This window comes from Pristis pectinata, chromosome 9 (genome assembly GCF_009764475.1).
Source record: "Pristis pectinata isolate sPriPec2 chromosome 9, sPriPec2.1.pri, whole genome shotgun sequence".
Classification (NCBI taxonomy): domain Eukaryota; kingdom Metazoa; phylum Chordata; class Chondrichthyes; order Rhinopristiformes; family Pristidae; genus Pristis; species Pristis pectinata.
The window spans coordinates 17,560,427-17,587,725 of NC_067413.1; the positions used below are offsets into that span (position 1 = coordinate 17,560,427).

At 40.3% G+C, this 27,299-nt stretch overlaps 1 protein-coding gene across 4 annotated transcripts in view; it reads right to left on the reverse strand.

Annotated features, from left to right (window-relative positions):
* The window catches only part of tsnare1 (T-SNARE Domain Containing 1), a 650,834-nt gene that overhangs the window by 64,863 nt on the left and 558,672 nt on the right, over positions 1–27,299 (reverse strand). For 2 of the 4 annotated variants that reach the window (XM_052023538.1, XM_052023539.1), the window contains exons 11-12: positions 25,116–25,233; positions 19,669–19,894 (exon numbers count right to left, since the gene is read on the reverse strand). In XM_052023538.1, coding sequence (XP_051879498.1) covers positions 25,138–25,233 — 96 coding nt within the window. In that variant the 3' untranslated portion in view covers positions 19,669–19,894; positions 25,116–25,137. Of the gene's footprint in view, positions 1–19,668; positions 19,895–25,115; positions 25,234–27,299 lie in introns of those variants that run through there. The other 2 variants (XM_052023541.1, XM_052023540.1) reach the window with 1 other exon arrangement.

Consider the following 27,299-nt stretch of genomic DNA (forward strand, 5'->3'; position numbering starts at 1 on the left):
CATCTTGGATGGCTATAGATATTGCTGACTTTGGCTGGGATTTGAGAATGGAAACAGAAAGACCAGCAAAAATGCTACCATACCTCAGCTCCTGGGGTGCCCCAGTGTAAACTGATGAGGTGAATATCATTCTATGCCTGAGAACAAAATACCAAATATATTTAACATTTATAAGCTGATTAAGCATTTTAAACATCAACTTGCAATACTCAATGGTAATAAATCTTCTGCAAGCTGAGAATGCTTTTCAATTTATAGCATTTGAGAAACTGGTGAGATTTAGGTAATGATATTTGACATGGAATGTTAATCAGCAATCCAAAACATCTGAAGCAAGAACAGACAAGTTGCAAAGCAGGAATCCAAGCTGAAAAGATGGACCAATACACTTCTGTGAGCAATAAAACCCAGAAGGTCCAAATGACATTGTAGAGAAAGATTTCACAAATGTAGAATGCTATGATATCAATCTGGAGGATATGACAGTTGAAGTAATTGAGACTGCTGGCAGAAAATTGAAATCTGAGATCTCCCAAGAGTATGTGAGATAACTGTTAGTATTTTAAAGCACAAAAGCAGTGATTTGAAAAAGTTTATTTCACAGCTTTTCAGTACAATGTGGAGAGATCATCGAATTTCTCAGAAGTGATCTATTGTTCAAATTCTCCAGCTGTAACTCATAGTACAAATATAAAACCAAGTAAAGTTGTGACACCAATTTGATCTTTAGGCTTCATCCTTGGAATGCCTGGCTTTGCCTGACAACACCTGCAAAATTTTCATGAAGCAAGGAAATTGGCACCAACTTTTCGAGTGCTGATGAAGGATCCTTAATGTTAACTCTGTTTCTCTTTTCACAGATGCTGCCTGATCTACTGAGCGGTTCCAGCATTTTTTCATGGAAATAGGCTTAGATCACACGGACACTAAACTGTTGACATTGTTTCCAGCATGCCAACATATATCAGTACCATGCCTTCAAATGCAACTTAATTTCTTCTAGTTGGACAAATGCCAAATGTACTTCAGCATTCAAGCAATGAAGCTCTTGAAAAAAGAAAACTCCTGACTTCTTCATATTGAGATCTAAAACTATTGTTAAGAATTCAATGCACCAATTAAATATCTGTTAATATGGTAGAAATTAAGATAATATCCCTAACGAGGGATGAAGTGCTTGAAATCAACAAAGGCATTGAAATCATCTATTTATTATGGAATTGGAACTTGGCATGCATTGTGCTAGTTACTTGGATATATAACAGACACAATACATTCTAGTTTGGTGTACAGTGGAACAGAGTAGGTTTAAATCTGTCACCAGCAGTGATTTCACTCTGAAATTTGCTGCATCCATTTTTAGAAATCCCTGTCAAAGCCCTTTTCTTAAGAATTTCTCTTTGATGTGTAGTGAAGCCATTGGAGTCTTCCAGTAGATCAACTTAAGATAGATTCTACAGAAAAATAAACACGTTTTTGAAGGCTGAGGAGGAGAAGCCTTCCTGTGACTCCACATGGTTGCTGTCCATCCCTTCCTTGCTTGGGATTATCTGAGCCCCTCTGCCTTTGAGGAAGTTGGCATGAAATTGAAGTACTTGCTTGAAAAAGACACCTGCAGAGTCGTGACAAGCATCAGGAGATTGTACAGCCTGTGTTAAAGTTTGCAATTTCATTCCTCTAAATGCACTGCTCTTATACTGAATTACTGATTTAGTATCTGCAATGGTTTAGGTAATATGGTTGCCTAGAAATTCATCCCCAGCTAATGGTGTTATATGCATTATATTGTAGTGACTACATGTTGTACACGTTAGGTTTCAATGGACTGAGATTTGAGAAAAGATGTACAATGTGCATATGTTACTAAATAGTGTGAATAACAGTATCACTGAGAATAAACTTGTGGGCATATTACGTTTCAAGGAATCAATGAAAGAAACCAATTAGTTTCATTGGTATTGGGGTGAACTATCCCAAGTATTTTGCAATTTCCTAAACTGACTTGTTATAATGAATGCAAATTTTAAGACTTGATAGAGGGTAGGGGGTGACCTACAGTTTGTGGAGATCCAGTGTTGTGATCCTGTTGTTATCAGTGCTCTCCATTGGATGAGCACAAAAATAACAATAACTTTTTACACACAGTTCTTTGTTTTAGCTGCCAAGTCACGAGTTTTGTTTTGACTCAATAATTGAAAATATTGAATGATGCCATATTTATAATTGGCACAAGGATACATGAAGATTAACTCGGGTATTTTCAGTAGAAAGTGTTGCTTGCCTGTGGTGAGTTTTTGGAGTTCATTCACTGGAGATTTGAAGCAGCATAATTCACTGAGATTGAGTTGAATTTCATTGATTTCAATTGATTTCATTGATCCTAATTTGATGATCTACAAATATGTAAAAACAAAGAACACATTTTAACCGCAAATGATATTGCAGAAGGGAAGGAGGAATCAATTTTGCTTTTAGTTGTAAATACAAAGATATGAGAATTGATATTGAAAAGAGACACAAAAGAAGGTGCAGATGCTGTAATATGGAGCAAAATACAAATTGCTGGAGGAACTCAGATGGTCATGTGGCATCTATGGAGGCAAAGGGACAGTCAACGTTTTGGCTTGATATCCTGAATCAGGACTGGGAATATAGAGGGGAGATAGCCACTAGAAACGGGTGAGAGGGAGAGGTGAGGCATGGTCTGGCAGCTGATAGGTGGAACCAGGTGTGAAGGGGGATGATGGGCAGGTGGAGCCAGGTCGTATGGGGGAGGGAAAGAGGAGGAGGGGGAGAGTTGCGAGACAGTAGCTGGTGGGCGGTAGGCAGACAGATAAAGAGAAATTAAAAAAGGGGGCAGGTTGGGGTGGCGGGGGGGGGGGGGGGAGGTAGGTGGAGGCAGAGGCTGAAAGGTGATGTGGAGACACAGAAGGCTGTGGATACTGGAATCTGATAAGTAAGGAAGGCGGTAGGTGGAACCAGATAAGGAAGGATGATGAGTAGATGGACCCCGTTGGGGAGGGGATACAGAAACCAGTAGGTATAGTGTGTGCTGATAAGCAGGTGGAACCAGGTCGGGGAGGGGAATACCTGGGTGGATCAGAAGGAGAGAGAAAGGAGCACGGGGAGTGTACGCTACCTGAAACTAGAAAATTCAATGTTCATACCATTGGGTTGTAGGTTACCCAGGTGGAACATGATGTGTTGTTCTTCTAGTTTGCATTTGGTCTCACCCTGGCAGTGGAGAAGGATGGACAGACCAGTGTGGGAATGGAAAAGAGAACTGAAATGGCATACATAAGTTGATATAAACCTTGTTGGCTCCAGCCATTGCAGAAGTCATCTGAAAGGTAGGGTAATGTAGTTGAACAGCACGGATGCCCCAACCCAGTTCCACTGTTCAATGTTGCAAGTATAACAGCCATGATCAGCATCTAATTGAAACTGTTGCACATAGGGATATGGAATTAATGCAGGCAAGTATGGATAGGCACGATGGTTGGCATAGTCATGGTACAATCCTATGTCTCAATGACTATGTCACAGATTTGAGATGGATACAGTGAGCATGGTGCAAGCTTGGAGGACAAGTTACGGGATGGAGCAACAAACAAGCTGCTGGAGGAACTCAGCGGGTCAAACAGCGCCTATGGGAGGAAAGGAATTGTCGATGTTTTGGGTCGAACCCTGCATCAGGACTAAGAGTAGAGAGGGGAGATGGCCAGTATAAAGAGGGGAAGGGGAGTCTGAGGTGATTGGTGGACTGAGGAAGAGGATTTTCAGCATCTAGCAGCTTCCAGCATCTGCAATCTCTTGTGTCTCCAGGTTATGGGATGGCATAGGTTGTGGAAGCTGCCCAGTGAATTTCAAGCTGGCGTTTATTATTTGCTATAGAGGCAGGAGTGACGCAAGCACGAGATTTGCAACATCAGAGTAGATGGGCAGGAACGTAGTCCTTTGTCTCTCACACAGCAGGCATCATATCTGCGATGCAACATATGCAACTCTTGCACTTGATTGGTTCAAATCACACTGATAAGGCTCGGACAATTTAGGAATGAATAAGTAGGAAACATCAGTAAATATCACGCAGGTTTGAAATTAAGAAGGTCAGAAGAAGACTATCAACAAGAGCTCCAAATACTTCTAAAGAAATCCTTTCAGCTGATTATCTTTGGTCCTCAGCTAAGCCGAAAAGTTTCTGTAGCAAGCGTGGCTTCCAAAGTAATAAAGACTTCAAAAGTATGGCTTATGCAGGAAAATAATTAAAATTGAAGATTCAGTGGTATTATGTGCATTTGAAATGTTCATTAAAAAGTGTTTCAATTAGAAGGGTGTGCTTATCAGAGAAATTCCAGCCTGGAATTCATAGGAATAGCCTATGGCATTAAACTCAGGCAAGAGGCTTGAGTGCTCAACAGGCATTTTTGTACAGATCTCAAAGAATTTTGTTTTAAATGTGTAACTGACAGAAAATAAGCCACTGAACATTTGTTTGAAAGTTCCAGTCATTGCTGTATTCTTTGGATGTGATGGAAATTGACTGCCAAGTTAACCTATAGTTCTTGGAGTCGAAAGTTCAAATCCCACCACATCAAGTGTGGAATCCCATTCAAATGAAGTTCTCTGTCAGTCGCTGGCACCAGAAAATGGTTGTGCCCGTGCTCTCTGCTTCTGTATTTCAGTTTCACTGTAGTCACTGGAACTGAATTTTGGAGATGAAACATCATGTGCAGCACTTCTACATTGGGTGAATTTCTACTCCAAAACTTGCACCTGATGCAAAAGTGGCCAGGAAAGAACATTCCTAGTTGGTCCAGTGTACCTGTGTCCAGAGCAGAAATTCATTCTGTGTGATACCACAAGATGGGCATGCAATAGAATTAAATATCAGGCCTCAACACTGCTGGCAGCTGATTCGATGCTAACAACTATGCATCATTAGCTGAGGCAAGTTTCTACCTGAAACAGTCACCTGAGGTTGGTTAACATGGGCATAATGTTGTCAAAGCAATTGTCATCAAGCAAGCAGAAAATCAACCTCGCATTTTCATAGGAATTTGGGATGAACAATTAAAACTTCATCTACTTAATGAGAAATATGGAGTGAAGGTAAGTCATCAAACTAATCCCAATTCACCTTACTAAATCATCATGAATATGGTAAATTATAACATTTCAAAGGCCAATGTAAAAGCAATAAATTGTGCAATAGATCTCCCACAATTATATCCAACAAACACAGTAGAGTCAGAGAGAGATTCAGCACGGAAACAGGCCCTTTGGCCCACCGAGTTCACACTGACTATCAACCACCAATTTATTCTAATCCTTCATTAACCCCCATATCCTCATCAACAACCTCCAGATTCTACCATTTACCTACACAGCAGGGGCAATGGACAGAGGACAATTAACCAACTAAGTCTCACAACTTTGGTATGTGGGAGGAAATTGGAGAAAACCCAGAGAGAATGTTCAAACTCCACACAGATGGCACCTGAGGTCAGAACTGAACCTGGGTTTCCGGTGCTGTGAGGCAGCGGCTCTACCAGCTGTGCCACAGTGTCGCTCTCAGTAAGAACACAAATATAAGTGAAACAGAAGTTACTGAGTCATGGAGGAACTGCACCTTATATCTTGTTTTGGGTCCTTAACATTTCAAGCAGCTGACATTTTTTCATTTGTTTCTTCTAAGAACTCAGAAACAATCATTTACATATTCACAGTAACATGCATTGGAAGGACAGTACCATTGTGAATATAAGTTTTGATATAAACCTATATCATGAATAATTTGGTATTAGTGGACACCGAGATTGAGCCATAGATCCATGCAGCATGGAAGCATATCCTTTCACCCACTGAGTCTGTGTTGACACTGAACCTACATTTTATTTTTTCCACATTCCCTCAACTCCTTCCCGATTGGGCTACCATCAGGCAGGAGCTACGGAAGTCAGAAGTCCTACACCACCAGGTTCAAGAACAGCTACTTCCCTTCAACCATTTGCGTCTTCAACCAACCAGCACAACCCTAATCACTACAGTTTAGCAACACCATGACCACTTTGATCGCTTTGCATTATGACGGGCTTTCATTTTGCTCTAATTGTGTTCTTTCTTGTTAAAATTGAGTTTAATTTATGTTTTCCTTGTGAATACTGCCTATGTGATGCTACATACCTCTGATGCTGCTGCAATTTTTCATTGCACCTGTGCATACATGTACTTGTGCATATGACAATAAACTTGACTTTGATAAGAGATACTAGATTACAAAACACAAATATAAAAAGTCACTTTGCTTTAATTCATACAAAAATTAATGTGAATCTGGTTATGATTTAGCAATCTGCAGGAATTAAGGAACAATAAAAACCTCTTTATTGCAATGCATCTGTGCGACAAATTTCAGTGGAATTTCTTATAGTGAATAATCCACCTTCCTTCTCATAAGACCATAATATCTGAAAACAATGCAGATATTCTGCTGGGTTTAATAATATTATACACGGTACTTTTCCAGTATTTCTCCTAAGATCAGCATTTTCAACAGCTAGAAAAATACTATTGTGCCTTGTATTATCAATACAGTTGTTTGACCAAAGGATTTGTTCTTCCTGTGTGTATAATTGTCTTCTTTAAATGGTCTGTAGAAACTCTCAGCTCGTTACAAGTAATATTTAGAGCCTGCAAAAAATCTGAGGATCCCTAAACAACAATAAACTGCTCACTTTAGTCTTCCAGAACCATGTTTGTTGAACTGTCTAAGTGAAACTTAATTTTAACAAGCTTTACTTGCTGAGATGCAAAGAGTAAATATGCTCCTTTCATCTAAAGATATTACGCTCAAAGAACAGTCTGTTCATATAGATAACATTAAACACTTTTTATTTTCCCTACAATGCCTTGTCCATGTTGTAATAAGTACCACACGAACTGTAAGTCACTTTAAAAACTCTAGTATATCATAGAAACACAATGAGTCATATAAGTTACAATATGGAAGGAGGACATTTGGCCCATCATGTCATTGTCAGTTCTCTACCAGAGCAACTCACTAGTCCTAACCCCCAGAATGTTCTCCATAGACTTGCAAATTTTTCTTTACAACATATTTTTTTATCTAATTCCAACCTTGATGTCCACAGTGGACTCTGCCACCACCACATCTGCAGGCAGTGCATTCCAGATTCCAGCCCCACACTGTGTAAAAATGTTTTTCCTCATGTCGCTCCAAATTCTCTTCCACTTTATTTTATACCACTGCCCTGAAATCCTTGACCAAAGGGAATAACCTCTCACTATCCACTCTGTCCAGTTGTCCTCATCATTTTATATACTTCTATCAAATCTCCCTCAGCCTTTTCTCCAGAGTCCCAGCCTCTCTAATCTATCCTTGTAATTGTAGTACCTAATTCCATAAATCTTCCCTGGATGCTCTCCAGTCTTCACATTCCTCCTTCAATGTGACATTCAGGATTGAACACACACCAGTTGAGACTGACCAATGTTTTTTAACAGTTCAGCATAATTTCTGCACTTGAACACTCTATGCCACTATTAATAAAGTCGAGATTTGTACATGCCTTATTAACTCCTTTTTCAACCTGTCCTGCCACTTCCAAAGATGTGTGCACACATAACCCAGGTCCTTCTACTCCTGCACTCTTTTTAAAATAATATCCTTAATTCTATACTGCCTCCCTAATGGCAGCAAAGACTGTTCTCATGTGTAAATTATATTATTTTGCACATAAATGAAAGTTTTTAAGTAAGGATAAGGAAAATTTTAAGCAAGTAGATTTACTTCAAAATGAGTGTATAAGTATGTCAGTTTCTTTGATGTGAACAAATATAAGTCCAGCTTCAGATTAGTTAACTGGATTAACGCTTTTGGGATTGGAAATTTATCTCTGTAATTTTAGAATCACATTTATGTAAAGAACAGCGGTGCACAGTCACGTCCTGTGGAATCTCTCATACATTATTTATGCATTAAATGAAATGCACACAGGCACGCACATACAGACAGACATACACACAGACACACAAGTACAGGCAGACGCAGGCACACAAACAGACCACCTGCTGCTTCAGGTCTGTTTTCCTCCATAGCCACTCTTACTTTATCATTGCTAGAATCCAGAGGAAATCTATTCATTTTAATGATGGATGGACATAGATTAACTCAGGAAAATACCTATCTATGAGGTATCTCAGCAGCTGTCAAGAAGGCATATCTTTGGCCAGGAATGAATGATTCTGGATTCTTGTCCAGACCAATTTAAAGCTATGGCACTGTTAAAATATGGAGAGGTGAACCCTACCCTGCTAAGAAGTAGTGAAATCAATGTGAGGAAACCTGGAAAGGCAGCTGAGAAATTGTTCAGTGCGAGGAACAGCACATTAAATCAGCAGTGCAGGGCAGTTGAACATTTTTGACAAATATTCATGCACCCAGTTGATTTTCACTTTTTGTTCAGGACTGTTGACCTGGATTTGGTTATTCAGAGAATCAGATCCATGTTTTCCAAAAACATAAAACTAGAATTGTAACAATGACGAGGAAGACAGACGATCTCAGCAGGACACAGACTGGTGAAATGGGCAGAATCATGGCGGGTGAAATTTATTGCAGAGAAGTGTGCAGTGGAACACTTTGGTGGAAAGAAGAAAAAAGGAGGCAATATAAACCTTATCTTCTGTTGGGTACTGGTGGGAAAAGGGAAAAGTCGGGCAGGAATTCAAGGGACCTGTGGTTGCACATACTCAAATATCAGTTGTGGCTTGGTAAGTTGAAAAAGTTTTAAAAAGATATAAAGATTTAGGAGTAAAGGCAGAGATTATAAAAGTAAATGTTATGAAAAGACATGCCAAAATAAACTCCCATTTTGGAGAGGAATAATTTTTGATATTACACTTTGAGAAAGGCTGAGGGGAATTAATAGAACAGTGAAAGGAAGGATGGACCAATTATATGGAGAAAACAGAGAAACTAGAATTGTTGTCTTACAACAAAAGTGACAGATAATTTGATATGATGATAAATCATAACAGCTTTTTATTGTGTGGTGATAGGAAGAAGAAGGATTGAAAATTCTGCGACATTAAAAATGGTTAGGTAAAAAAAATCACAGGCAAACTGGGGCAAGATGTGCAGTGAGTTGTTCTCTGGATTGCATTATCTGGAAAAGCAGTGGAAACAGATACAACAGTCACATTGAAAGGGGAACTGGATACTAAAACTCTGACTATCTGTTATCCAATTATTTAGCAAACCCAATGTTTGGCATCTGGCTCACCAGGTGATGTTTAACCCGCAGTCTTGAAACTTTGGGGTCCCGTTTTCCATGCCCCCTCTTAAATTTACTGGGCTCTATTTCCCACACTCGCTTGAAACTTATCAAGGCCCTGTTTCCCATGCTCCCTTAAAACTCAAGGGGGACACAACAGACTGCAGGTGTTGGAATTTGGAGCAAATAACAAACTGCTGCAGGAACTCAGTGGATTGGGCAGCATCTGTGGAAGCCAAGGGATAGTCGACGTTTTGGATTGAGACTCTGCATCAGGACTGAATCAGGACATTTGAAACTCCATTGAAACTCACTGGGGCTTTACTTCCTACATTCCCTTGAAATTTACCAGGGTCCTGTTTCCATCTCTCCATTGAAAATTGTATAGTTCACTGAAAAGTTTGTGATGTCACCAAATAATATCTTAAAAAGTGTATCAAATGTGTGTTGGGATTTTATTAGAATAACATTAATATTCCAGAAAATGTGCATTGTCAAAGTCCCCAGCATGCTGGATTAATGGACTTCTACTCTATACTTGTATGGAAGACACATAGAGGAAAAATTGCAGAGCAATAGGCAAAGAGGAATGGGACTAAATGAATAACTCTTTCAAAGAGCTGGAACAGGTACTTTGGCCTAATGCCCTCCATCTCTCCTTTATCATTCTGTGATCCAAGTTAAATAAACTGCTTTTTAAGACATGTTGACCTGTTGTTTCATCCTCCCTTTCCAAATTTCCCACAGTCAGCATTGCTACAAATATCTCATTAGATCTGATCCTGTGGATCTGGCAATGGACAAGGATCCTCTATTTCAATGAGGGTGGATCCTGTTCTGCTCCATTACAACTGGGAAGAAATATTGTCACATCTTGGTCAAGGATATTGGGCACTTAAATGTTGAATGGTTCAGATAATGTTCTAAACTGTGAGTAAATAATTGGACAGCTTATAGTCAGCATTTGTCTCCTAAGAGCACTGCTGCCAGCAAACTGATTACTGTGTTGTTATTCTCCACAACATTCAATTTCAAAGTGGTCAACAGGATAACAAGATTTCTAACCTGGCTGAGGCTGGGCAAACTATATGTGAGGAGACCAATGAGCCATGAACTCTGCCTTCTTAAGTATTTTTTTATTTACTAAGTATCTTACTTTTTAAGTAATTTATAGAATGAAGGTCTTGCTATCACTATAAGTCTCTATGAACATTAATGTTTGTCTTTGAGAAACTGGTGATGAGCCATCTTCTTGAACTACTGCAATCTTACTTGATTATGCTTGGTACAAATGCATGGATTGCTGTAACATATCAGTTAGGAATCAACAAAATTGCACAGGAAAGGGTTGTAAATTTCCTTCAGTGAAAATACATTAGTAACAACCTAGTAGTTTCATGGTCGCCTTTACTAATAATAGCTTTTAAAAAAAATCCATTCTATTGAATTAATTGAACTTAAATTCCCCATTCCCATGGTGGAATTTGAATTCTTGTCTCTGGATCATCATTCCAAATCACTGGATTACTCATGGAGCAATTTAAACATAATGCTACTGTTCCTGTTACAGCTTTACAGCCACTGATAATAAGACAGTCTGAACATTCTTGTTTCCCACCCACACCACTCCCCATTTAAGTCACTATCTCAGAAGAAGACACTAGCATTATGTCAATATCTACAGAGGGTTACCCATATTGATAAATTTAAAAATCATTGTGCAACATAAACAAAGATAAGATATTTATTTATTAGTCACATGTACATCGAAACACACAGTGAAATATGTCTTTTTGCATTGCCAAGAATGTGCTGGGGGCAGCCCGCAAGTGTGGCCACACTTCTGGTGCCAACATAGCATGCCCACAGCTCCTAACCTGTACGTCTTTTTGGAATGCGGGAGGAAACCAGAGCACCTGGAGGAAACCCGGCAGGCACAGGGAGAACGTACAAACTCCTCACATGCAGCAGCGGGAATTGAACCTAGGTTGCTGGCGCTGTAATAGCGTTACACTAACCGCTACATTACCGTGCCGCCCTTAAAGTTGTTTCCCATCCTTAGCCCTAATTGCATCAAATGGCTCAAACTGAAATCACACATTGTGCTGTGAAACAGGCATCCTGACTTTGCACCATCAGCAACACCAACCATTCGGTGGTCAAACTCACGATCCACAAACGCCACCACTGGAGGCTACTCAAAGAACAGCTTTTATTTCCTGCATCCTGCATAAACATGAACATTTTTCCTGGGCAAACAAAAATCTCTGGCTTGTTTAAAGACTTGTATGAATACTACTTGGGATAGTCACCAATAATCACACCTGCACCACAGATCAAACCTATGCAGAAGGTGAGGGCCAACTTTCCTCTCTCCCTGGCCAGCAAAATGTACAGTGGTCACTTGACAACCTGCCAAAATGTAATTTATCCTGAATCTCAGGTTGGCTGTTGCTCTGTTTTAAAAGCAAGCTCCTCCGTAATTCCATTTCTTAAATCAGCATACAGTTCCCTTTTAAGAGTATTGCCCTGTATTGAGTTGTTCCTCATCAGTGCATCATAGAAATAAATAGGCCTGCTCTGGGACACAGCAGAAGCATTAATATTACAGCTCAGAAGAAACAATAAGCAGCAGGCAACACATTGTGGCAAATAATGCCACATTCAAATCCCACACTGTGAACCTTGCTTTAGTTCTTTTTATCATCTCAATATTAAATCTATGTTCCTCTCTCACTGACCAGTGGTTAATAACTTTGATTGTGTCTTAGGAATTACTGACGTTCTTTGAAGCATAAAATTGGTCATTTAACATAGATGTACTGGAAATGTATATGCAAAATCCCTTTACGGATAAACTTCAGCAATTCTTAAAATATATCCCTGCAAGCAGCCATCAAGAAGAGATTATAATGATCTGACAATGTTCCCTGCATTAATAACTGCAAATTATCATCACATGATGGAGTGTATCTCTTCTCGTCATCTCAAGCTAATTGTCTTTCTTCCCAAAAGCATTGCCAATTTTCAACCCTGTTGAGAAACACAACAACTGCAGTCCCAATCTCACTTTTGCATTAATGTATTAGAGCTCATTGTGTTTACTGCAGAAACATTGGGGAAGGGGGGTGGGGGGGGGGGCGAGTTCCTTTGAGAGAATAACTGCCTTTTCAGATATCCTGCTTACTGATCTAAGAAATTAATGAGAAGCCAAGGAGAAAAAAGTGACCATTTTTGTCAAATCAAAACTCTTTGGTCTTACAAGCAAACAAACTTTGTTTTTATTGTTCTTTATCAGAAAAAATAGTGCAAGGTTTTTCATACAAATACAAAAGTGGACAAGATGATTAAAATTGATTGAAAACTCCATCAAGTATGTGGTTTGTAAGGGGAGAGAGAAAGGTTTAGAGAGGGAATTTTAGAATATACAGCCAAGGGTTCAAAGAGGGAATTTCAAAATGTTCAACCAAGGGATTCAAGGAATAACTATCAAAGCTAAGGAACAGAATATGGGAATGTAAAAAAGGTCAGAGTCGGAGGAATGCATGTTACATAGAAAGATAAATAGATTGCAGAGACAGGGAGAGATGAGGCAATGGAAGGATCAGAATACAGATGTAGACATGTTAAAATTGATGTGTTGGATTAAGAGTTAATGAATGTAGTTGAATGGAATTGGTGCGAGTTAGGGCAGGGATAACAAAGTTTTGGATAAACCTTTTTATTTGCAAAGGTTCCTGCATATATTCAGATACGGGCAGAGAATGGTGATGATAAGGAGGTGGAACTGAGGCAGTCTTTGTGATGGAGAAGTTATGGTGTTGAATCTCCACTCAGGGTTGAATGGAATGTCACGATTTTCAAGCACCCTAATTCAATCTTGGAAAGCAGCCAAGAGGGAACGGAGTTTGTGGTGAGAACAATTTGTGGCAAGTTGGAAGAAGTTACACCTTCTCTGGGACTACATCTTGGAGAAACATTGCAGTACAGATGCAATGCTGGCTTCAAGAGAGCTGGCAGCAAGGTGGAGGTGGGTGGAGTCTGCATACATGTGGAGCCATTGGATGGTACCACTGAGTGGCAGCACAAATATGACAAACAGATGGGAGCCAAGAATTCTAGAGGGATGTCAAACATGATGATTTGGTGCTAGGTTGAAAAGCAATTGCAAGAGATTCTCGGGTTGTGACTGGATACTTTGAGGACTGTCCCACTCAGTAGGACATTGGTAAATTGGTTTATTATTGTCACATGTACTGAGGTACAATGAAAACCTTTGTTTTGCATGCCATCTATACAAATCATTTCATCGCATCAGTGCATTGGAGTAGTACAAGGGAAAACAATAACAGAATGCAGAATAAAGTGTTAGGGTTATAGAGGAGCTGCAATGCAGGCAAACAATAAGGTGCAAGGCCATAGCAGGATAGATTGTGAGGTCAAGAGTCCATCTTATTGTACTAGGGGACTGGTCAATAGTCTTATAACAATGGGATAGAAGCTGTCCTTGAGCCTGGTGGTATCTGATTTCAGTATAATTGAAGGCATTGGGGATCAGTATCAAAACAACAGATAAATTGGGATTGTTAGGAAGGATACTATAACAAGGACATAGTAACAGAAGATGTCATTGTGACTTTAGTTAGAATGGATTCAGTCTTGTTACTGACAGACAACAGATTTTTTTTATTTGTGCACTCTATATGAATGACCAAGTTTTAAAGATTTACAAGATTCTCTAGAATGAATTATATTCTCCACATCAAAGATATGTTAATAATCTGAAACATACAGTCATGGTTAGGAAAGGATGATCATGCAGGAGATGGTCAAAGGGAATAAAGAAACCAATAAAAGCACAGGAAAAGATTTAGACAAAAGGGAACAAATACAGTTGAAAAAGTGCTTAATGTTTCCTCATCTAAGTATTGGATTGATGCAGAAATGTAAAACCAAAAAAAAAATTGAAAAGGGCATGTGAGAGTACAAAAAGATATTAAGATATTTATTTATTAGTCACATGTACATCGAAACACACAGTGAAATGCATCTTCTTGCGTTATTGAGAACGTGCTGGGAGCAGCCCGCAAGTGTCGCCACTCTTCCATCGCCAACATAGCATGCCCACAGTTCCTAACCTGTACATCTTTGGAATGTGGGAGGAAAATGGAGCACCTGGAGGAAACCCACGCAGACGCATGGGGAGAACGTACAAACTCCTTACAGACAGCGGCGGGAATTGAACCCAGGTCGCTGGCGCTGTAATAGTGTTATGCTAACCGCTACACTACCGTGCCGCAGTACAAGTCATAAGTTAAAACTTAATTCTTTTGCCCCCCCCTCCCCCCCCGCTCCCAACCCCAGTTGTAATTTTGTAGAGAAAAAAGAATCACTTTTGATTTGTAGTCAGATCAATTACAGGTGTCTCTCTGCATCAAGCAACTATCAATGAACTAAATGAGCCAAAATAATAGCAAAACATGTGGTTTCCAATTTACTTTTTTGCCTACCTGCTTCATACTGTTGGGATTTACTTGGCCCCCTGGTGTATCTGAAGTGAGCGGAGAATGATTTTGCCTGACTACCCTGAAGCTTCAATATAAACATGTACAATCTGGATTTTTCAAGTAATAGATTTTTGGATATTAAGAAATTCAATGGATATCAGAAAATGGAACTGGGGCTAAAAGATCAGTAATGATGGTATTGAAATAATGGAGTGGGTGTAAAGGGCATATTAGCCTACTCTTGCTTCTATTTCTTACATTCTTATGATTTCACATTACACCATGAAACTATTCCTAAAAGTGGGCTGAATGGCCTCCTCTGTGTCATAAATGTTATGATTCTATGAATGTATTGTTTCTCTGCGAAAATATAAACCTTGAATGCACATAAAATGGAGCTTTTAATTTATCAGAAATGATATTATTACAAAAATATACATACAATGATAAAAAGTGTATGATTTATGAAGGGTCATTCTGGCTGCAATTCAAGAAAAGATTGGCTAAGAGATTTGTGCTCAAACCTATACCTCCCTTGATGAATCAAACTTAATTCAACTCCTCTCTCAGAACAATCAGTAGCAAAAGGTATCAGTCTTTTGCATAATCAATGATGACAATACTGTTTTTTCAATGAATTTTAACTTGAATTTTACTTGGCATTATAATTGATCCCCTGGTTATTCTAATCAACTTTTGTGCAAATATCTCTTTAAACCTACATAACTTATGCTCTCAAATATTTTTGAATGGGTAATGACACGCACTGTGTTTCATTTTTGTCACAAAAGATTAAGTTTTCTAATCTTCATGCAATATATCCATAATCTAAATCCTAAAATTATCTGTAGTAATTTCTGTTTGCTTCCCTTGGAATGCAGGGAACTATCAGGCCACTTGTGGAATGTGCTCAACCCTGCCTAGATTAATTAGGCATTTCCAATATTGCTCTTAATTTCTACTCACACTCGATCCTCCTCCACTCCTCCCATTTTTGTCTCTTTCTCACCTGTCCACTAGCCCCCATCTTCGTCCCCCTCCTCCTCCTGGTTCTATTCACCCACTACACACACAGTTTATCCTCAGGTGTGCCCCCCTCCCCCCCACACAAACCCTCACCTCCCCATCTGGTTCTGGCTCCATCTGCCATTCAACTCTCCCCTAATGGTTTCCATTGTCACCTCCTTTACTCATCAGCATCCAGCACTGGTAGACTTTGTGTTCCTACTCATCGCTCTCCAGCAGCTGTCTCCAACCTTCACCCTCCCCCAACCTTGCTCCATCTGCCTCTTATTTTTCCCTCTTTGCCTCCATCTATCATCCACCTGCCACCATCTCCCAACTCCTTCCCCCTCCCCCCCCATACCTGGCGCAACCTGCCCATCATTTTTCACCCTTCTTCAGTCCACCATTCATCTTGAGCTCCTGTCTTACCACTCTCCCTCTCCTCTTCACACCAGCCATCTCCCCTCTTCCCTCTCAGTTCTGATGCAGGATTTCAACCCAAAACGTCGACAATTCCTTCCCGCCCACAGGAGCTGCTTAAACCACTGAGTTCCTCCAGCAGATTATTTATTGCTCCAGATTCCAGCATCTGCTGTCTCTTGTATCTCCTGGTTCTTAATTTTACTGGATTACTACTGTTGAAAAATTAAGATTCACTTAAAATCGCCCTGCAGTGTACCATCCACTTATCGACCTCAGCTGTGATTATGTTAAGTACTGGAGCTTGTTCCGCACACACCCATGTATGTATCAATGGTGCTGAGGTGGAGATGGTTGAGATCTTCAAGTTCCTAGGTGTAAATGTCACCAATAGCTGGTCCCAAGGAGAGCGGGATGAGTTGCCTCGACAGTTACCGCCCGATAGCACTCACATCTACTGTGATGAAGTGCTTTGAGAGGTTGGTCATGGCTAGAATTAATTCCTGCCTGAGCAAGGACCTGGACCCACTGCAATTTGCCTACCGCCACAACAGGTCTACAGCAGATACAAGCTCACTGGCTCTTCACTTGGCTTTGGAGCACCTAGACAACAGCAATACATACGTCAGGCTGATGTTCATTGATTACAGCTCAGTGTTCAACATCATCATCCCCTCAGTACTAATCAACAAGCTTTAAAACCTGAGCCTCTGTACCTCCCTCTGCAACTGGATCCTTGACTTCCTTATCAGGAGACCACAGTCAGTATGGATCGGTAATAACATCTCTTCGCTGACAATCAGCATAGGCACACCTCAAGGCTGCGTGCTTAGTCCACTGCTCTACTCTCTCTGCACTCATGACTGTGTGGCTAGGGACAGCTCAAACACCATATATAAATTTGCCAATGACACCACTGTTGTTGGCAGAATCTCAGATGGTGATGAGAAGGTGTACAGTAGTGATATAGATTGGCTGGTTGAACACTCAACATCAGCAAGACCAAGGAAATGATTGTGGACTTCAGGCAGGGGAAGTTGGGAGAACACACACTAGTCCTCATTGAGGGGTCAGCGGTGGAAAGGTGAGAAGCTTCAAGTTCCTGGGCGTCAATATCTCAGAGGATCTATCTTGGGCCCAGCACATTGATGTAATCACAAAGAAGGCATGCCAGCAGCTCTATTTCATTAGGAGTTTGAGGAGATTTGGTATGTCACCGAAGAGTCTTGGAAGTTTCTACAGATGTACGGTGGAGAGCATTCTGACTGGTTGCATCACTGCCTGGTATGGAGGCTCCAATGCGTAGGATCGAAAAAGGCTGCAGAGGTTTGTAGACTCAGCCAGCTCCATCACGGGCACAGCCCTTTTCACCATCGAGGACATGTCAAGAAGGCAGCATCCATCATTAAGGACCCCCACCACTCGGGACATGGCCTCTTCTCGTTACTACCATCAGGTAGGAGGTACAGGAGCCTGAAGACCCACACTCAACATTTTAGGAACAGCGTCTTCCCCTCCGCCATCAGATTTCTGAATGGTCCATTAACACTACCTCGTTATTCCTCTTTTGCACTTTTTATTTATTTATTTTAAAGTAACTTACAGTAATTTTTATGTCCTGCACTGTACTGCTGCAGCAAAACAACAAATTTCACGACATATGTCAGTGATAATAAATCTGATTCTGATTCCTGGTCTAACCTCATAGATGCAATGGTCAAGAATGCACACCAGTGCCTCGACTTCCTTAAAACGCAAAGGAAATTAGTCATGTCCCCATTGATCCTCACCAATTTTTATAGATGCAGCATTGAAAGCATCCTACCCGGACACATCACACTTGGTATTGTCCAAGATGCAAGAAACTGCAGTGCTGTGAACACAGCTCAGTCGATCACAAAAACTAGCCTCTCCTCCATTGACTCTCTCTGCACTTCCTGCTGACTTGGGAAAGGAGCCAACATAATCAAAGACCCCTCCCACCCTAGCCATTCTCTCTTCTCCCCCTCTTTCATTGGGCAGAAAACACAAAAGCCTGAAAACACACACCATCAGGTTGAAGGACAGCTTCTATCCTGCTGTTGTAAGACCCCTGAATGGACCTTTTGTACAATAAATATAAATTCTTGATCTCACAATCTACCTCATTGTGGCCCTTGCACCTTATTGTCTACCTTCACTGCACTTTGTCTGAAACTGTAACACTATATTCTGCTTTCTGTTATTGCTTGTCTCTTGGTTACTACCTCAAAGTACGTACGTCTTGAAATGATCTGTATCAATGGCATACAAAACAAAGCTTTTTCACTGTATCGGTTCATGTGACAATAATAAACCAATTAATTAATTAATCAATACTTTGAGTGTCCCAGTTTCATTGTCATGCCTGGTACTTTTGTACTGAGTGAGAAATGTCCTGATCTTGGGATCTGCTCTGTTGAGGGTTTCCACAAACCAAGGTGGCTGAAGTAGGCCAGTATATTTGGGAGATCACGGCCAAACTGAGAGGGAACTAACACCCTGCCCATGCCACTCTTGGACTGCAACTACTAATGGAGGGACCTAGGGGGCTGTCACCATTTCATCAGTGCGTGACATACTGGCGGAGAAGGTTTGCCAATTCACTATGTTGTTAATCCTGGATGAACTGATAGAGTAATAGGGACTTAGAGCACGGAAACAGGCCCTTTGGCTCACCAAACCCACACAGACCATCAAGCACCCAGACTCATACTAATTCTACTGTAACCCATTTTATTCTCCCCTGTTCCCGTCAACTCACCCCCTGCCCCAGATTCTGCCACTCACACTGAGGGTAATTTACAGTGGCCAATTAACCTATCAATCCTCATGTCTTTGGGATATGTAAGGAAACTGAAACGCCAGGAGGAAATCCACATGGTCACAGGGAAAATGTGCAAACTCCACACGGTCAACACCAGAGGTCTGGACCAAACTCAAGTCACCTGAGCTGAGAAGCAGCAGGTCCACTAGCTACACACTGTGCTGCCCTGACACCTGTAACATTAGATCACACATTGGCAGATTCTTCCACACCAGATAACATGGCGCAAATCACAGTGAACATTTATTGACCTTGTAGTTATTTAACATCTCCCTTTAATTTAACCTGTTATTTTCTCCATCCTTTCCTGCCAATTGCATTACAAACAAGAAAAGCAAACAGGATTGGAGTTTGGGATCGAGTCAGTAATTATCTTGAAGATGAGGGTCAGAGTGCAGACAGAAATGAAATATTCTCTGATTTGCAGGGACCAACAAATGGTATCCTCTAGAAATCTATCAGGGCAAACATGGTACTGCTTAATCATCACTTACCTATTTATCTCAACCACATGAAAGTCTTTCACTGTGAGCTCATACCTTAACAACAATTACATTCTTGGTAGAAAACAAAATAACAAAGACCACCAAAATCATAATAACTTTAAACTTTATTACTATTACGTAGTTGTGATAAAAAATCTGCCTGTTAAGACTTGAATTGAAGTTATTTGCACTTTATGATGCTGATTGGTGTAAAGCTGTATGCCACCAGGAATCTGTATAATCTGCTCTTACACTGATAATGGGGGAATGCTTTGTATTGTTGGGTCAAGCATTATTCCATTTGACTTATTCTCTTTCTGCTATTGGAAAACCCTGAAAACAAAACAGAGGCATGTAATTAGATTACAACTCCAATTCCATCTTTACTATTCCTTACATTGGGAGACTTCCAGATCCAGGGAGAATCTGGAACCAAATACATTCCTGTCAAAATGGGCAGCTTTTCAACATCATTTTTACATTTCTTTTCACTTTTGTTGTTGGATTTCCAAACGTTTGTTGGAGTTAGAGGGTTTTGGAGATACGATAAAGCTCAATTTTCACTAAAGAGACCACTGATTTCTCCAAATAGCAGGTTCAGCCAACACTGAGTGAAACCAGGGAGAAGAAAGAAAGCGAAAGGAAAACAGGAATCTTGTGGAAAAACTGGAAAATACAAGCCAGCAGTGGGAAGAGAATATAATTATAGAAAGAGAAATCCCAACGTGCTGTAGACAGAAATCTATATTTCCTGATTTTTGTCCTCTTATGGGATGTGGGCTTCACCACATATTCAGCATTTATTAACGCCTCCTCCCTAAATGCCGTTGAGATGGTAGCAGTGTACAGGCTTCATAGAGCACAGAAATAGGCCCTTCAGCACACCACGTTTATGCCGACAATCAAATACATATCAATGCTTATCCCATTTACCAGCACCTGGTCTGTAGCCTTTTATGCCCTTGTGATTCAAGTGCTGTCCAGATACTTTTTAAGTTAGGAGAGTATCTGCCTCCATTGCCTTAACAGGCAGTGGGTTCCAGATTGCAACCACCGGCTGGATGAGAAAAAATCCTCAGATCCCCTCTAACGCTCTTACTCCTCACCTTAAATTTATGCCCTCTTGTATAAACGTCTCTATTATGGGGAAAACATTCTCACTATTCACCATGTCTGATTCTCTTCATTTCGTACACCTCTATCAGGTCCCCCCTCAGCCTCCTCCACACCAAGTCAAACAAACCCAGCATATCCAGTCTCTCCTCCTAACCAGGTAAACCTCCTCTGCACCTCTCCTGTGCCATCATGTCCTTCCCATGATGTGACAACCAGACCCACATAATACTCCTGCTGTGGCCTAACCCAAAGATGTATATAACTTGTACCATGACCACCACATTCTTACATTCAATGTCCCAGTTAATGAAGGCCAGCAACCTGTATGATGACTTTATCACCCTTTCTATGTGTACTGCCACCTTAAGGCATCAGTGGACTTGTACACCAAGGTCCCTCTGTTCCACAATAGTCCCTAGGACCTTGCTATTCATGGTGTATGTCTTATTCCAATTAGACCTTCCTAAAAGCATCATCTCGCATTATTAGGATTAAATTCCATCTCCCATTGCTCCACCCAACTTGCCAGCTGACAATATCACTCAGTAAACTAAGACTATCCTTCTCACCATCAGCAATATCAGCCATGTTTGAGTCACCTTCACACTTACTAATCATACCTCCCACAATCACATCTAAATTGTTAATGTCTATGACGAACAGTGAGGAACCCAGCATCGATCCCCGTGCTCACAGTCTTCCAATCATAAAAGCAACCTTTCACCTTTAACCTCTTACGGATAGGAGAAGCCGACTTTGGATCCAATTTTCCAACACGTCTTGGATCCCACGGGCTCTAACCTTTTGGACCAGCCTACCATGTGGAACCTTGTCAAAGGCCTTTCTGACGTCCATGTAGATCACATCATTCCCATTTCTCTCATTGATATATTTTGTGACATTTATTTCTTCAAATATTTGTTGAAATATATGTCAAAAACTCTGTCAGATTAGTCAGTCAGGATTTCCCACCAACATAGCTATGCTGACTATCTTTATCTACCCCTGCCTTTCAAGCATAGATTAATCTTGCCCCTCAGAGTATTTATTGAATGGCTTCCCTACCACTGACATTAATCTCACTGGCCTGCAAATACCTAGTTTATCCCTGCTGCCATTCTTTAATACGAGTACCACATTTGCTGTCCTCCAGTCATCTGGTATCTCAGATAGCTAGAGAAAGTTTAAAAATCTCTGTCAGGGCTCCAGCAATCTCATCCCTTGCCTTGTCCAGCAGCCTGGGATAATATCTTCAAGCACTGGGGATTTATCTACCTTTAAGCCTTCCTGAAATCTGTAACTGCAGTGTCCTTCTCCTTCGTGAATACAAACAAGAAATGTTCATTTCAGACTTCGCCTACATACTCTGGCTCCATGCACAGATTGCCCCTTTGATCCCTAATGGACCCCAATCTTTCCCCGACTACTCTTTTGCTCTTAATATACTTACAAAGTGCCTTGGGATTTCTCTTAATCTTGTCTGCCAGTGATATTTTGTGGCCTCTCTCTGCCTTTCTAATTTCTTTTTTAAGTACAGAAAACTGTTCTACACACATACAAATGGATAAATCCCCAGGGCTTAATGAGATCTATCTCAGGATACTATGGGAAGCAAGGGAGAAAATAGCTGGGACCCTGATGGAGATTTTTACATCTTTGTAAACCACAGGTGAGCTATCAGATGTCTGGAGGATAGCAAATGTGGTTCTTTTGTTCAAGAAGAACAAGAAAAATAAGTCAGGTAACTACAGGCCAGTGCATCTTATATTAGTAGCAGGGAAATTACTGGAAAAAATTCCAAGGGATAGGATTTATTTACACTTGGAAAGGTAGGGATTGATGAGAGATGTTGTGGCTTTGTTCATGGTAAATCCTGTCTTACTTATCTGATGGAATTTTTTGAAGAGGTAACAAAGTATATTGATGAGGGCAGTGCAGTAGATGTTGTCCATATGGATTTTAGTTAGCCCTTTGACAAGGTCCCGTGTGGCAGGTTGGTCCAAAAGGTTAGAGCCCATGGGATCTAAGGCACTCTGGCAAATTGTATCCAAAATTGGTTTGGTAATGTGAGTCAGGGTAGTGGTGAAAGAATACTTTTCTGATTGAAATTCTGTGACCAGTGGTATACTGCAGGGATTGGTGCTGGGACCCTTGTTGTTTGTAATATAAATTAACGTCTTGCATGTAAATGTAGAAGATATGATCAGTAAGTTTGCAGATGCCACTAAAGTTGGTGGTGCTGTGGACAGGGAGGAAAGTTGTCCAATGCAACAGCAGGATATAGATCAAGTGTATCATCGGCAGATGGAATTTATTCTCGACAAGGGCGAGCTGATGCAGTTTGGGAAGTCAAATAGGAATTGGACATCTACAATAAATGGTAGGGTGCTAAGGAATATTGATAAATGGAAGGACCTTGGGGTTCAGGTCCATAGTTCTCTGAAAGTGGAAATACAGGTAGATAGGGTGGTGAAGAGGGCTTACAGCATGCTTATTTTCATAGATCGGGGCACAGAATATAAAAGTCGGGATGCTATGCTGCAACTTTACAAAAACTGGTTAGACCAGTCTTCATGTATTGCTTGCAGTTCTGGTTGTCACTCTGCAGGAAGGATGTGGTTGAGAAGGAGAAAGTGCAGAGGAGATTCGCCAGAATGTTGCCTGAATTGGAGGGCTTCAGTTACGCAGAGATATTGAAAAGGCTGGGTTTGTTTTCCCTGGAACAAAGGAGATTGAGAGTGTGACCTTATAGAGGTGTGTAAAATTATAAGAGGCATATACGGGGAAGATAGACAGTATCCTTTTCCCATGGTAGGGGCATCAAAAACAAGAAAATATAGGTTTAGGGTGAGAGGAAGGAGCTTTAATGGGAATTTGAGGGGAAAGATTTTACACAGAATGGTTGATACCTGGAACTCACTGCCAGAGGAATGGTGGAGTCAAATATAATCATTACTTTCAAGAGACATTTAGACAGCCACTTAAATCAGCAAGGCATAGAAGGATACAGACTTAATGCGGGTGAATAGGATTGGCAAAAACATCAGCATGGACGTGGTGGGCCGAAGGGACTGTTTCTGTGCTGTACAGCTCTATGACTCTAAGCTCCAGCATGTTTTGACCCATTCAGTCCTTAAATTTTCACTTTTATTTAATACTATTTAACATTAAGTTAGCATTCAGTGTAAAATTGGAAAGTACACAGTTCTATGATTTTACAAAACTCGTGTTCATGTTTCTTACTCAAGAAAGTCATTGTACACGTAGCTAAAAAGTGCCATATTTACAGATAAGACGTTGCATGTTATTTCAGTTGCCTCATTTGTAAATTATATGGCACATATTTTGTTGCACTTCTTAATTATATTAAATATGCATTCTTCTAAATTGCTGGACTTCCTGTTTCCTTAGTACGGAATCACAGCGACCTGATATTTCTTTGTGCATTGTGTTTGTTTGTTGGGATTCAATATGGCAGGCAGAGCAAGAAGGTTTAATCTGAAAGTTAGGAATAAATAAGGAAGCACTTGTTCCACTGAAAGGGCAGTGAAAATTGGAACTCTGGCCTCCCACAAGGCTGATGATCCTGAGTGGATTTACATTTCCAATTTTGACTTTGCTAGATTGTTACTGGTTAAGGATATCAAGGGATAAGTACAAAACACATTTCAAGTATACCAACTGTGTTCTGATTGAATTGCAGAACAGGCTTTCAGGAACTGATTGATTTGAAGGCTTCCTATCGACTGAGTAATTGACTACTTCAATTTTTCTACCTTCTGCTATGAATTTGTCTGTTTAGGATTGGCAGGGTGAAGCCTATCCTTGAAAATAGTGGAGTGGGATTTTCAATTACACCTTGACAGTCAGATAACATGGAGTCAAATCCACAACATTATATAGAGTGTAATAACAATTTTTTTTATTAAGTTTCATGCATATCATCTTAGCTGACTTATTCCAGCTTGCTATAATTGCCATGTTATTATATGACTTTACACAGTGGATACTAAACAAAAGATGGAAGGTCTTCTCCATGCTTTGGTCAAGCGCAATTCCTGAACAGCACACTATGATATTCTACAGAAAAGATCTCTTCCCATGTCCCCTCATTGCACAATAACTCAACATAGATTACAAATGGAAAGCCCAAGCTCCAAAGGTTCAGTGACCCTGTATTATAATAAATTACATCTAAAGGGGCGAGGTAAGATTTATGCTCAGTCATTTGCATTGAGTAATGGATTTGCATAGTAATATACTCCTACTTAAGTTGAAGGAACCTGATTTCATACCACTATAATGCACATTTAGTGCAACTGACAGAAGGAATTTCAAGCAAAAATCTTTAATGAACATTGTAAATTATAGCTTAACTTTTGATCAAGCTTTGCATTTGAGTGAATTCAGTTGTTAAATGAGATAACAAAGCCCTTACCTGGAGGTATAATATCAGAAGTTCAGTGCTTTACTGACACCACAATAATGATGATGATGACTACCAAAATAACTAAAGCGGCTAGAATGAAGAAGCATTTCACCTTCCGAGCTCTTTTCTGGAAGAAATCAAAGAAACAAATGATGGTATTTACTACAGGGATGCTTAACCCCTTTAAAATTTAAGAAACATCTCAAATGAATTTTTCCATCACAGGCCACCTTAATAAAACTAGGTAGTTATAAAATTGTCAGTCTCATCAAAATATTCAACACAATTTTTCATTGAATTAAATGCTCAGTATGTTGGAAAATTCATATGGGACCACTAGAATCTATGGAAGGGGCTATTAATCTCAAAAGGTTCTCAAAAGTTGGATGTTACACCTTCAGCTAGCAGCTTGGACATTGCAGTCAACAGTGAGCCTCCAGCATTCACCACTCATCTTGGAGCAAACTGCAGACAAAGACTACTGATCTCAGTGGCATTGCTTCCCCCTTTCTTGATGCTATGAGATATCAGTTCAAGGAGATGTCAGGCACCAAGCAAAGGTGATGTTACCAAATGAGCTGAACAATTAATCACATAGATGATTCTTTACATATAGCAAACTAGGAAGTAAAAAGCACAAGCTTGAACTAAACCTCTTATTATTTTTAGAGCATAACATAAAGACTGGAACATATGCATGGAAGAATGGTTGAAGATGCATAAACCAATAAATAAACCTTAAAATGTTTTCATTCTAAAATCATTTGCATTTTTAAATATTTCCAAGGCACTAGCAGTCCACACACAGAAAAAAATGTATTTGAGCAGTAATTATGGTTAAACATGACAATAAAAATTCAATTCACCTTATGAAAGAAAATTTCATATTTTCAGGGCTTTTTAATATCAAGAATAGTTCAGAAGGATCTGAAACTCTTCTAAGATCACTGATTTCCAGAGATTAAGTTGGAGGAGGTTTCAAAACATTGCATCCTGTGGAGAAGCAGCTTCTGAATTTCTAGGATTAACTACAAATATGCATGTTCAAATGTTGCTGACAGTTTCATGCTAAAGGATAGCAAATGTTCTTTCACCATCATTGCAACTGCAAAATCCAGGACCTTGATCCTGGTTAAGTGGTATCGCAACAACCTCGCACTTATTGTCAGCAAGACCAAGTTAATTGATTGTGGACTTCAGAAAAGGGAAGTTGGGAGAACACATGCCAATCTTCATTGAGGGGTCAGCAGTGGAAAGGGTGAGTAGCTTCAAGTTCTTGGGCTTAAACATCTCAGAGGATCTATCTTGGGCCCAACACATTGATGCAATCACGAAGAAGGCATGCCAGTGGCTCTACTTCATTAGGAGTTTGAGGAGATTTGGTATGTCACCAAAGACTCTTGAAAATTTCTAGAAACATAAAGTGGAGAGCATTCTGACTGGTTGCATCACCGCCTGGTATGGAGGCTCCAATGTGCAGGATTGCAAGAGGCTGCAGAGGGTTGCAGACTCAGCCAGCTCCATCACTGACACAATCCTCCCCGCCATCAAGGACATCTTAAGAAGGCGGCATCCATCATTAAGAACCCTCACCACCCGGGACATGCCCTCTACGTTATCCACGTTACTACCATTGGGGAGGAGGTACAGGAGCCTGAAGACCCACACTCAACGTTTCAGGACCAGCTTCTTCCCCTCCGCCATCAGATTTCTGAACAGTCCATGAACCCATGAACACTACCTCGTTACTTCTCTTTTGCACTATTTATTTATTTATGTATTTTTTATGTCTTTATTACTTGTACTGTACTGCTGCCGCAAAACAACAAATTTCTCAACATATTTCAGTGATAATAGGCCTGATTCTGATTCTGGGAAGAGAAGTTACTTCAATGTAGAAATTCCAGGTGTGTTATAGATAATTGTAGAACTTCCTTTGCATTTTGTATTTTGCTCAGCAGAACAAGAACTTTTGTTTTAGAACATAGAACTGTACAGCACAGGAATGGGCCCTTCGGCCCACAATGTCTGTGCTGAATATGATGCCGAAATATACTATATCTCTTCTGCCTGTACGTGATCCATATCCATCCATTCTCTGCATAGTCTATGTAACAGTCTCCTAAACACCACGACCATATCTCCTTCCACCAGTACTCCTGGCAGTCCCTGGACTCATATTCAGAGAAATTT